The sequence below is a fragment of the Larus michahellis genome, chromosome 1 (genome assembly GCF_964199755.1).
Source record: "Larus michahellis chromosome 1, bLarMic1.1, whole genome shotgun sequence".
Taxonomy (NCBI): Eukaryota; Metazoa; Chordata; class Aves; order Charadriiformes; family Laridae; genus Larus; species Larus michahellis.
The window spans coordinates 2092020-2105226 of NC_133896.1; the positions used below are offsets into that span (position 1 = coordinate 2092020).

The 13207-nt window shown below is 47.8% G+C and overlaps 1 protein-coding gene across 2 annotated transcripts; it reads right to left on the reverse strand.

Annotated features, from left to right (window-relative positions):
* Positions 1-870: 870 nt before the first annotated feature.
* On the reverse strand, positions 871-12870 carry NET1 (neuroepithelial cell transforming 1). 2 transcript variants are annotated; one of them, XM_074573182.1, is made up of 11 exons: positions 12693-12836; positions 11555-11760; positions 8012-8119; positions 7051-7218; positions 6210-6272; positions 5675-5771; positions 5479-5555; positions 4724-4981; positions 4300-4470; positions 3223-3409; positions 871-2834 (listed from the first exon to the last, which is right to left on the reverse strand). In XM_074573182.1, exons 4-11 carry the CDS (start codon positions 7105-7107, stop codon positions 2434-2436), a joined length of 1311 nt encoding a protein of 436 aa, XP_074429283.1. In that variant the 5' UTR covers positions 7108-7218; positions 8012-8119; positions 11555-11760; positions 12693-12836; the 3' UTR covers positions 871-2433. The 2 variants fall into 2 exon arrangements, with proteins under 2 accessions (XP_074429283.1, XP_074429282.1); XM_074573181.1 differs by lacking the exon at positions 11555-11760 and having other exon boundaries at positions 12693-12870.
* Between the last annotated feature and the right edge of the window lie 337 nt (positions 12871-13207).

Consider the following 13207-nt stretch of genomic DNA (forward strand, 5'->3'; position numbering starts at 1 on the left):
GGGACGGCGCGGGGATAGGAACCACCGGGAGGCAGGGGGAGAATTTACTTTTAAAGGGAAATTAAGTTCTTGGCTAATTTGCCGACTGTTGGCCAGAGAATGAGGAGACGAAGGTTCAGCCCCAGCCCGACGTGTGGGAGGATGAGCCGGCTCTCTGCGGGATCTCCTCGCTGTGGAGGAAGAGCTGTGTGTCCCAATAGCTCATTAATGCCTTTTTTTTTTTTTTTTTAAATGTCAAAAAGAGCCTTTTTTCCCTGTTTCTCCCTGCTTGCCTCCTCTGGATCAGAACTCAGCTTCCCAGGTCACAGCTCATCCCAAGCCGTGCCCTCCCTTGGAGGAAGCGGCCCCGGCAGAGGGGACTGTGCCTCAGCAGGGTCCCCCCTTCTGCTTCTGAAGGTTCCCCCAGGAGATTTCGAAATATTTGCTAAACAGGTAGTCTTTTGGTTCTGCGGGGCGGTTTCTCTTCTGTAGGAAGGAGGTTTCAGTGCCTCAGGAGGACAAGGAGTATCCGCCTCTGCTCCCTTTTCCCCCAGAAAGGGCGGGGAGTGATGCAAGCGCTGGGGTGAGTCACGCAGCTGTGCCCCGTTTTACAGCGGCGCCCGTCGCAGACAAGAGGGCGGTGGCCACCGCTGGGTCCCAGGAAGCCCAGGGGGCTGTGAACCACCGGCTCGTGTCCTGCCTGGCCACAGCGGCGCGAAGCGGAACCGTGACACAAAAAGGGTTTGGAATAAAGCCCCGGCTTCCTCCGTCCTTTCTCCCAAGCTGGGTGGGCTTGGAGAAGTGCAGGTACGTGCTCACCTGCGGCCATCCTGGACGTGGACGAGCGTGTCCCCCCCAGGCAGTGACCCCGATGAGGCAGGCAAGAGGCCGTCAGGAATTTAGTTTTATTTGGCACTCGGAACTGTACAATACATTTACAGAGAACCACACGTTTGAGTCTATGTACACCCTCTTCCCGTTGCCACCATTACTGGCCACACACGTGACAGGCAATAACCCTCTACACCCGTTAGGGCTTCTCAAGCGGGGAACGCTCGAGGACAGGTGTGGTGGGATCGCTTGCTCGCCCCACCATCCCCAGTCCAATGGCAGGAACAACCTGCTGGCTTTGCTCAAAGCTGTCACCGCTTTGTTTCCTCCACCGCATCGCAACGCGGTTACCGCGCTGGCATCTCTCACACGACTCTTTGGACCACTAGAACATGGCAGTGTCGCCATTACGAGTATGTACAACCGCTACCTCCTCCCTCCTTACGCCTCATCAGCTTCAAACGCTTTCTTCTCTCTACCTTTCTACAACATGCAATAAACCCCCTGGTTGCCTCCAGTCCTGCCTCCCCGCGGAAGGCGTTTCATTTCCAAAAGGCAACATTAACAAGAAAAATCTACCTTTGCTCCCTGCTACTCCCCCTCTATCTGCTGCTCCTCTTCCCTCCCCAAAACCCTTTACGACGTGCCTAAAACCTTCCTAAACCAAAACGTTCCTAATCCCCCGCTACCGACGCAGTTCTCTGACAGTAGTGCGGAGCGCGCGCGAGCCGTTGACGTGGCTGACGTCGAGCGTCTCCTGCCAGCCGATGGCTCGCCCGCGCCCCGCAGAACTGTGGAGTGACACGTGAGAAACAGTCCGTACACGCACACCTCAGAAGGATCAAGTACTCAAAAAAGAAATGCCAAGTCTGAACAACAATGACATACAAAAGTAAAAAAAGAAAAAAGAAAAAAGAAAGAAAAAACCAAAAAAAAAAACCCCCAAAGTTGAAACAAAACAACTAATAAAAAAATTAAATATCTGGCAGGTTACAAGAGTGAAAATGAGGAATGTACAAAGGAGACAGTAAGATGAAAGATTCCAGTAGGTAAAATTGAGAACCTGTTGAACCTGGGGTCTGTTTTGTTATTTTTCTTCTTAACATGAGAAGTTGCCTGGACTCTGATAACCACACACTGTACAAGAGAAGAAGAAAACATGAATTCAAGTTTCGAGTCTCGCAGTGTTGATCCAAACCCCCTGCCAAGGGAGGTGCCCCCAGGCTCGTGGTGACGGCCCAAACTTCTGCTTTAGCTTTACTGGTTTCCAGCCTCAAACACCGCGCGTGGAAACCTTTCAGAAGCCAAAGTGCGCTCCTCAAACCTGTCGTGAGCACTCAAAAGCACGAAGGCTTCTGAATCACTCACTAAGAGCGCTAAAACCAGGCTCAAAGTGGCCACATTTGTAAAAACAGACTCCAGTTCAACAGTGTTAACTGTATACCAGTAGCTGCCATTACAACAACAACAAAAAAAAAAACAAACCCCAAACAAAAAAATATTCCGTTCAGTAGAGTGAACCCGATCATGCTCACATTACAAGAAAAATGTACAAATTATTTATAAATAAACAGTCTTGCACCAGGATGGCGCTGGGCTCCTTTTTTTTTTTTTTTTTTTCTTTTACACCAGCGTTTCTTTCCGCTTGCCACTTAGCTGCTTCTCCCGCGTTTTTCTGTGCCCGGATGACGTTCGGTGTGTTTTCATCCCCTTGGCTTCCTCCGAGTCCAGGATGGAGCCGCACTCGGACGTGCTTTCGTCCAGCTCCATCTCGGTTATGCCAGACATGGCCGATTGCCTCTTCTGGGCTTTGATGTTGGGCGCGGAGGGGTTGTTCTCCTCGGCCTCTTCGCTCAGCTCCGGCAGCTCCTTCAGCTCGGCAGCAGCAGCAGTTCGCTGGAAGGGAGCGATGGCGGTTCGGATGCAATTAACCCATTGCTGCTTGTGGAAGACATCGTTGGCCTGCAGCGTGTGGGACTGGCCAGGGGAGGGATCTTGAAAACGAACTCGGAAGATATTTTTAGCTGGAGATAAACATAGGAAAAAGCAGATCAGTTCCTAGCTCAATATTGAGAGATTCCATTGCCAGACAAGCGACCTGGCTTGCCCTGCTCTGCTCCGGGGAAAGCTTTCAAAACCCCACCAAACCCCCCGCCGCCGCCGTCCCAAGCCCCACAATGCAGCATGGACAGGCTGAAATGGATTTTTATTTCTCATGTGAGCACCAGCTGCAAAGTTCATGGCCGCCAAATATAAAACTGCAAAGCCCAGCAGTGACAGTTTAAAGGTGGATGTTAACGCAGATCACGTGTCTGCTCTCCTCAAGGAACCTCAGTCCACAGAGATCTACGCCCAGGTGTAATCTCTCCTCACCAAGAGATTCCCAGGCAGATGAGCTGGTTTGCTCCCTACCTTTATCGGAATTGCCAAAAGCTCCTCGGAAGGAGCCTCCCATTTTCACATCGCCATCCTGCAGGTCTTCGAGGAGCAGCTCCTGGACGGGGATGGGTTGCCTGTACACTTGGTAGGCCTGACGCTCATTGCGAGTGACCGGCCGGGTCAAAACCAGGATGTCTTGGAAGAGGAAAACGTAAAGTTTCTGAAAGGGAAAACACATTTGAATATGAGCAAATATGTACCGTGTGTATTCAAAACGGTTACACATCCTCTGGGATTCAAGGCCACGTTATCTGAAGTTTCGCTCACATTAACTTTCTGAGAGTTTCCTGTTACAGCAACGTAAGGCCCTGGCAGCGGTGGCCCAGACCACAATTACATCAACAGGTTTTATTGTTTTAATGACCCTTAAAAAGTGAATTATGGCATACAGGTGGCAAGAACAGGACTATTAGAAGCAATATCTTGTCTTTCATACAAAATGCTTCATGTATACAGAAGTGTAATGGCCGAATTAAACAAAAAACCTCCTCAACCAACCAAAAAAATAAAGAAAACGGAAAAAGAGTTGATGTTTGAAACAGGGTTACTCCTGGAAGCCAGAACAAAAGGCAGCAAACCCTTGGGTACAGCAGGGTCTTTCAGCACTGCTGCAGCGAGAGATAAACTTCTGGCAGTTCAGCTCAAAGCCAAACAGGCTTTTGCAGGAACACTTTTGTTTGGAAGAGCTGTGCGCCAGCGCTCATAATGGGGAATGTCAGGGCACCTGAAAGTAAACAGCCGGCAGGAAATCCCTTTTGATGGAGTGCTTGGGCACAGAGCACGCTTTCTATGGTAATTTCTGTGCTAATTATTTTCCAGCTTCGGAAGGCCAATTGTAAAGCTGTCAGCAGGAAACTTTCCCTTACACCCTGAAACGCAGACTGCCATCAGGTGCTTTCTCTTCTGCTTTTTAAATTTAGCTAATTGTCTAAAGTAAGCCTAAGGATGGAAGGGCTCCTGGTCCTGCTATGACAGACAAACGGTTTTAACTACCTCTCAGGGAAGGTTTCCAAACTTGACAATTAATTACCATGAACATGAGGGACTTACATGTCCGTTTTTATTCTTTAGCTCCCCGTGGCACAGTAAAGCTTTGCTGCCTTCAATCCTCGGGTCCTTCTGCTTCTCATCCAGGTACTCCAGCTTGTCAATGTAATACTGGCACTCCGACTCCCCCTTCTTCAGGTTGATGTCAGAGAGGACTCCTTGGATTATAGATATCTATAAACCAAAACATTGACAAATGATTAAATAGTGACCTCTGCTTGTATATCTTCCCTTTAAGCGCTACTTAAGGACTACAGATGATGGAATCCATATGGACCCATGTCTCACTTGCTTTCACAAAGGGTTACAGATGTGTCCACTGAGAAAACCGCCCCATGAAGTTGCCGAGGTTTTAAGAAAGCCTTCTGGAGCTCCAGAATGACATGCTTATGTCAGAGCAACAATCACAAAAATTACTATTACTTACGGCTTCTTCCAGAATCTGGATATCGGGATGGTCTTTGGGAGTGTGCCTCAGGATCTCTTTTAGGAGCAGTGGGTATTTGACCAGCCGACTTCGAGGAATGTCCAAGAAGCTCCAGAGGTCTAGCTTGCGGCTGAAAGGAGACTCAAGGCAGCGCTGAAGGAAGTCCTGCACTCTCCGGTCCTGCTTCTTCTGATCCAGAAGCGCTTTGGCTGCCAGCTGATTGCTACAGTAACCTTTGTAGGCATGGAGTCGCGGTAACTGCAGGGGAACAGAACAATATTCAGGAGTCAAATTCCGTCTAGGAAAAGCATATCGCATTAACGTGTCAGACTTGAGGAGTTCTACTTCCCTTAGCGCTGTATTTTGCCCAATAAAAAAGAGCTAACAGACTATCTTGTATATGTAGCTAGTCTTTTGTGAGGAGAACAAGGGCATCCTGCATGCAACGCCTTTGAAGTTGAGATGTTTGAGATTAACAGCGATAACACTATTGAAATCACATCAGTGACAAAGAGTCCAGAAGATATAGACATTTTAAACATAAATCAGCAAGTAATTGCAGTCACACTAGTGTAAGTCTCCAGGGTGAAATCGTGGCCCATTACGGCTGACAGAGTCCCATTGTTTTCAGTGTAGCCAGGATTTCCGTTTCAATCTTTCGCTCAAGGCCACAAAAGCCCACAGCTTTTCGGCTTCTAGCTTTAAACACTCTTTAAGCACATTGTTAGCCTGCTATCTCTAAGTTATGTACTCACCCACTTGACAAGAATGGGCCCAATCTGCTCCACTGTTCCATCTGGTTTTGTTGCTTCTCCTAAACTTGCCAACAAGTCTGGAATCGAAACACAAAAATAGAAATTGCAACAATGCCCCAGTACACTGTTCAAATGTGAGAAAGCACAGAGTTCCTCTTGTCAGCACATTATGTGAAAATGCTCCGGTTGCTCTTACCTTCGTGCAGAGGAATGTAAGAATCCAAGTCCCCAAATATGTGGGTGAGTTCCTCCTCAGACATGATAGAGAGTTTCAGCATGGGATCGTGATAGGCCTGTCAAAGAACGCCAATATTAAAATATATTCAAATCTCCCTAGCCTAGATGCTGACAATTTGAATATGAGGGGATGTATCACATGCAGGACAGATATGAAGCGAAGCCAACAGAAACAGTAACATTGACTTTTAATGGTAAAAGATTCATCTCTATACGAAGGTATCAAGGCCTTCAAATGGAAGGGACTTCGCTGTCTGAACTGTTCTCCTCTGGGAGAGGGATTCCCCAACCAGCTCTGTAGGACTGCAAAGCACAATCGTTTTTTGGCTGGGTTTGTTGCACTCAAACCAGCACTGTATGACCACTCACGTCAGCTTTCCAGGCCAGCTGTGGATTCTGGGCCTCATAAAGCTGATATGTAACGATTGCAGGTGAAAGAAACTTCATTATTATCTGTAATATGATTACTGACTGCAGGAAAAGAACTCACTCACCTTTCTGGCCAGCTTCAGGTCTTCAATTAGGTCCTGCTCTCCCCTGGACATTTCATATATTGCCTGTGAGGAAGGGAATAAAGCATGGAGAGTCATTTTTAATCCCAGTCTTCGTCCAAAAGAGCCTTTCAGCTCACATAATGCACATCCTGTCTCTGCAGCTTGAATGGTTTTGCCATCTGACTCACTGTATGCCACCTGGGCATGACAACTTCAAGTAAATCTGCCGGCTTTCCCAGCTCCGAGAAAGCAACATGACTTACAACTGTGTGAAAGCTGTGACGCTCGTGCACAAGCCAAATTAAATATTAGCGCCTTTTAAATCACTGCTTTTACACAGGCAAGTACGAAAAAAACAAAACCCAGAAAACCACAGAGGTCAAATCCCAGGCGTCTTTAGTCAGCTTCTGTGTTGTCATTAGAAGATTTGTCTACGAACTACAGGAAAAAGGCAAGCCAAGGCCTTGCCATTTGGCTTTCAACCAATTGTCAAGAGCTTTAAGAGAAAGACAGCTGGCTTTACAAGGAACCCGACTTTGGGTCTGCTGCAAAGCAACCAGTGTGGCTGGATCTCGAATTTCAGAAATGCTGAGCACCCCCACGGAAAGAGTTTGGCATCTCTGAAGAGTCAAACTGGGGAGATGAACTCCCTAGTGACTGAAGAGAGAGAAGCCTACCTTTTCCCATGCCTAATGCAGAAATAAATCTAGTGGTTTAGAAATGAAGGTGCACAGGATGACACAGTCACCCACAGATGCTTGTTACTCCTTTCCCCGCCAAGGAAACAGCCCAAGCCAAGGCCTCTGCTGTGTTTCCCAACCCTGTTTAACGGGCAGCCTACCTCCTGGCGCTTAATTTCTTTGGTGCTCAGGGACTCTTTCATGTTGACATCTAACATCTCAGACCAAAGTACGCTGTTTCTTCTTTTAGGAGGAGTAGGAGCAGCGGATCTGCTACATGACTTCTGGGCACAGCCTGGAGACTTGCTGTCACTGCGAAGGGCAAATGACTATAGGGATTAAAAAAAAATAAAAATTAAACAAAAATACGTGGGGTCAACATTTCAGAAGTGTTATGGTATTATCCATACCCCTCCCAATCCTTCATCCTCCTCTGTTGTACAGGGCAGGAAAACACACCCAGACACTTTTCCTCAGATAAAGGAACACTTTAATCAAGCTGCTGAGAAAGCCCAGAGACTGGCAAGCTTTTCCATGCACCCCCCCTGCCCTGATCCCACAGCAGCGCTTGGGAGGAGGATGGGAAGGTAAAGCTTGGGTCTATTTCCAAGGTATGAGGAAGTAAATAAACTAGGATCATAATTCTACCTATAATGGGGCTAATCAGGAGCCACTTGAACTCTGCTCTCGTGATTTGCAATGTTTCTAAAACCCAGACACAGAAGCACTCTTATCTGCATGTGTGGGGTATAGGGTTCCTTAGACAACACCTCTCTAATGCTATTGAAAGATCACTGAACAGTCAGTTCACGTTTAAGCACACGCTCCAATACACGTTATCTCAAGTACTGGAACAGTTTATCAACTAATTCTCCCTATGAATCAGTTGTTTGTTTTTTTTTACTACTTAAATCCTCAATAACCTGTTTATCTAGCAAGCTACCTCTGAATTCCCAAACTCTTCTTCATCCCCAAGTCCCAAACAAGCCTTCTATCCTTGCATGAATCATGTCGGAGATTTTCAAGAGGTGCCTTGAAATCCCAGTGTCTGTTTTAGCCCCAAACCGCCAGTACCTGCCCCATGTCTCTAGACTTCTAGGACTAGAGGGCTCTGCTTTTTACCTGTATTGTCTGCCCAAAGCGCCGAACTGCACCATTTCTTACAGGAGAGATCAAGTTCGCCAGGGATGTGACCCGTGCTAAAGGACGAACCCGCTTATTGCTTGGCTCCTGTAAATAAAGCAGAGAACAAATTGTACTGGCTGTGACTCCCACTTCGTTTCTCAAGCCGCCCAGGCAGGTTTAAAAAGCACGAACCCACTTAAGGAGTGAGAAACACAGCAAAGAGAGTGTTTTGAAGTAGTCATTCATCTTAAAAGGAAAGCAGAGGCTGTAAATATTTGTCTGAACTTAATAAGGCTGCAATTAAACTGCAGAGAGTTTGCCCAGTGTAAAAGAGGCAAGATAACATACACGTCAGTCAGAAGTCAAAATAGGGCTCGAAGAGGGACTGTTATGGTTTGAACACAAATAGACTGAAGTGTTCTCCTCTGCAAGGCAAGTGACTGTCATCTAAAGATGGAGCGATGATCTGCATCTCTGTTTTATCATGTTTTCCTTTGTAGCAAGAATGTGTTTTTCCATTTTAATTTTCTTTTGGAGAGAAAAGTAGCAGCCGGAGCCCAAGACTGCCTCAGCAGCTATTCTAACAAATAGCAAATGACCACATGCTGAACATTCCTGCGAGGGACACGCACACATGAAGGGGATAAAATTTAAAACCTTCAGTTTACAAAGCTTCCTCCCCCTTCTGCTCTCCCCCCACGCCCTGCAAGCCATCATAATTTTTCTTAAACGTTGTTTAGATTTGAAAGATAGAGCTTCTGCTTTTCTACACCACTAATCCCTGCTGGGAGCCCAGAGCATTTTCAATTCTGTCCTGACCGAAATGCTGCCAAGAAAGAGGAAACGCCCCATGGAAACCTCCTGCTGCTTAAGCTCAGATCAGTTTTTAAAATCATGCTGGCAACCCCACATATTTTACATCAAAAATATTGTGTTGCAAGGACTGTACAGGAAAGGTGTGCACAACGGGACACCAGGAAGAGATGGACTCAGAGCTTAAGGCTAGGAGAAAAGCTAGATAAGGTGCCCTGGTGCTCTTAAACATCTGGCAGATGGTTGGATGTGACTCATCACCACAAGGAAGTTTCTTAGCATTAAGATGAGTTGATGGAAGCAGACTCTTTTTTGAGTTCATCTCAGTAGAAATTTTACCAAAGCTTTGCTAACAAATTTTTTGTTAATGCCTAACATAAGTCCCGCCTCTTATGTTTCAAAAGGCTAAAAGGCGAAAACTGCTTAGGACAAGCTCTCGGCTGTCTCTATTTCCAGTCTGAGATTGCAAGATAAGGGGCCCAAACCCTTCGCTTCTGTGTAGCAACCGAAGTGACAAATGCTGAGAACAAAAAAAAGGGAATAGGAACACACAGAGCTGGATTCCAGTCATGAGACTGAGGAAGCATAAAAGCTACGTATGTAAGATCTGATTTCAGCAACATGACCCGAGGAGTGGCCCGCCTGTCTGCCTACACGCAGTGTTAAGCAACAGAGGAGGTTAGCTCACACTGAATTAAGCCTTCAAAGTTGCGGGGGGCGGGGGGAACATGAAAAGAAACAATTTATGACTGCTGCAGAGCAGAAAGACCTCTTGGCACAGCACAAAGCGTGTTCAAAGCTGCGCTTGAAACGTTTGGGTAATCTCAGAACTATGAGGGTACTATAGAAATGGGGAAAAGCTATAAGAGAGTGCCCTCAACCCCGGGACCCCGACCCTCAGCTGCGTACAGCACTGGGAACACCACAGTCACTTCTTTCCTCTGCCAACCACGAGCCACTGCGCTCAGGACAGAGTCAGGCAGGAAAAGGATTCTGCAGAAGGCTGGAAAGTTAGGCCACACTCAGAAGACGACAAGGAAACTTTAATTAGTTACAGACATTTCTGAGTGGAGGAAAATGATAGGTAATTTACTTCTAGAAAACCACCTATCAGAGTACTAGAATAAAGGGATGCAAGCCAGGAGAAGCTTAAGAAACTGCAGGAACGTAAGCAGAAAATATACAGACAGCAGCCACACGCAGCTCTGTCAAGGCCAGTGATATAAATAGCATGGAAAAGAAAAACCTGACAGCGAAAATTAATAGCAAGAAGCCTCAGTGCTTTAGAACGCTTGTACAGCCTTTCACAGCTCGCTGTCCAAGGGTCAACTCTGCAGCCCTTCCAGATACGAGACACAATGACACACTATCTGCGCTGAGGGACATGTGTGAATGCCTTCCTAGCACATCTGTGCTGGGCTGAAGCGACACATGCATACACGCAAGGTCTGGCAGAAGGCATTCCTGCCTCTCCGTTTGGGACAGGCAGTACAAAGAGACTCCCTGGGATTATAAATCGCCACTTTTCAGAACAGTTGATACGTACCGAGACGCGCAAAGACAGGCTTGAAGCAAAAAGCACTGCTCTCTTGAATGAGAGGGAGCATGGCTCCCGGGGAACCCTCCTCTGCTCTGAGGAGGGAGGAATTTCGCATGGATCGGCATGACCAGAGTGTTTTCTGTACGTGAGATGTGCTCCCCTGGGGTGTTCGGCCAACAGAAAAACTTCTGTGTGCTATAAATTCAGCTTAGCTAAAGGCCATTTCCCCTCTCTTAAAGAGAAACAAATACCACTTTCTGTCCTGTGAGTGCTCTCAGACATGAATGGCTCAACTGCCAAAAAACCGCATCTGTTTCTTCTTCTTCTCCTTCCAACTATATCGTTTGATCCAAGACAGGGAGGCGGGGGGGAGGAAAAATCCCTCTCCTCAGAAACTTCACCTTCTCTAAGATCTGCATTTCAGCTTGGGGTCATGTACTCCACTTACAGTCAAACCCAGCCGCGGTGTAAGCTGAGACTCAGTGCAGTTCATACTACGGATAAATTTGGCTCAGTATTATTTTTTTTTTCAGCCCTGTACTTCCAAACAATGATTAGCCTGTCTCCACGCTGTATTACTTACAGAAGCCCAGATTAGAATGATGTCTGTAAAGTTTCTGTAACAAGCTAGCAGCGTTAAGCATTACAGCATCGACAGATAATTAAAACCCCAGCGAGTTCACCAGCACTTCTGCTTCCATTCAGATTTTTTTTTTCCAGGGGACTTTTTATTAAAAGTGAATATAAATATATCATAAACGTACACACAAAAGCTAAATCGGTGTGCCTCAGCTGGCAGACAAGACTTCACGCTAGTGGAATTTCTTCAAATGCTTCTAAGTGCAGGTTAACTCTTCGCATTATGAAAAGACTGCGCCTTGCTGCTCGAAAGAAAACCAGGCTCCACTTTTGAGCAACAAACACTTTCCTCTAGCAGCACGCACGCCTATAACCTTTCCCCCCATGCTAGGTAATAATTAGTGGTTTTTACAAGGATCACTTACTAGAGTGCAATGTCCTACGTGCCAGTCCCAGACCAATGCGTACAAACACAGTGACAAATCTAAAAATCACGTGCAGCAAAACTTTTCCTATTAAGCCAAATATGCACAAAGGGTTTTAGTCACCAGCTCGAATAATTCCTGCCAGAAATCATCGCCACCTGACTATCTTTTTTTAAGACTCACGTGCAAGGAGCTTGCTGAATCTCAAGCTCTGTTCTGAAAACGGCTGCCTGCACTCCAACCCAAGAACCAGCCTCCGGTTTGACACGTTGGGACAGAGATTACCACCCTCGCCTTTCTCAAATTCAACCGGCTGTTCGCAACCAAGGGAGAAACCTGGTCTCACGCTCCGCTGATAACTCCAGTGGCTCTCGATAGCAGCTCAGTACCTGGCACCGATAGGAGTGTTGGTTTAGGAATCATTCCTCAACCCCAAACCCAACGCTTAACTTCAGACACCCAGCATGCTGGTTATGCCCTACAGAAAATACACACTTTAAGAACTAGAGGCGATTTATTCTCCTTTAAGAGATCTGGTTTATGCTATTTCTCTCCCAACATCTGGTTTCCCTTTTGCACAATGAGATTGCCCAAGTTTGGCTGTTTTAAAGGCAGGATTTTAAGAGGCTGGCGACTCAGACCGGAGCCCCGAAGCCCCAGAGCTGTCTGGAGCCGCCTGTTTTTTCTTTTTTACCTCATCTCACCGCTAATCTTGGAAATAAAACCCTGCCCAGGGCAGTCGGTCCCTACCTGGCTGCTGAACTTTTGCCTTCTGTCGCAGCAGGAGGCATGCGAGCACCTACTAGGAATGCAATTACTCCCATCTACATAACAACAGACGATAAAAATAACAATACATCAAAAACCACCACCCCTCAAAACCCCGACCAACCCCCATGATTATTTCTTTGGGCTTATGCAGCAAACAAACGCCCTAATTAGGAAAAATCCTGTCAGTGGAAAGAGCGCACAGAGCAACAGGAGTGGGGTTTTTCTGATGAAAGCTCCCCCGGGAGGAGCGGGGTGAGGCGAGGCGCCGAGCTCGGCTTCGGCTCCCCCGTCCCACTCCTCCAGGACAACCCCCCTCCAGGGGTTATGAAGTTGTCACTTCTTTTTAAAGACATTATTTAATTTCATTTTAAATCACTGCCTGCACCTTACGCCGAGGCCGGCGCCCAGCGGGCAGCGCACCCGGCTCCTCGCCTCGCCTCCCCTCAGGCGCGGGGAGCTGAGGCGGGGGGCTCCCAACCCACCACTTTCCCCTCATAAAAACCAAAAAACCACCCTTTTTTTCACCCCCTCCAACCCCGCTCCTCCTCACCTCCTGCTCCCTGAAGGACTGATTCTGCGCGTCGATCACCCGGATAGTCCTTTTGATGGGCAGCAGCCCCCCGAGCTCGTCGTGAGCCACCATGGCCGCCCCTACGCGGCCGCCGCCGCCTCAGCCCGCGCTCATCCCCGCTCTGCGCGCGCCGCCGCGCCGCGCCGCCACCTCACCCGCGGGGGCGGGGCTACCGCCGAGACCACGCCCCCTCCAACCACAAGTCACGCCCACCGCCCCTAGCCCCGCCCCCTGCCTCCCAGGCGGGGTGCTCGGGTGCCTCCTGGCCCCTTTCCCGGCCCTTATTTCCTCTTAAAATCTCCCAAAAATGGGACTTTTGCGAGGTTCTACTTTAAGGCAGCAAGGTGCGGGCACCCACTGAGGGGCGAGGGGGCTGTTCCATCACACCCCACGATGGAAAGCAGTTTGAAAAGCGCGGGGCTTTCGCTATTTGCGCCGAAAAGAGACAACGCCAAATATGTATGTTTTGGGTTTTTTGGGTTTTTTTCTCCTCT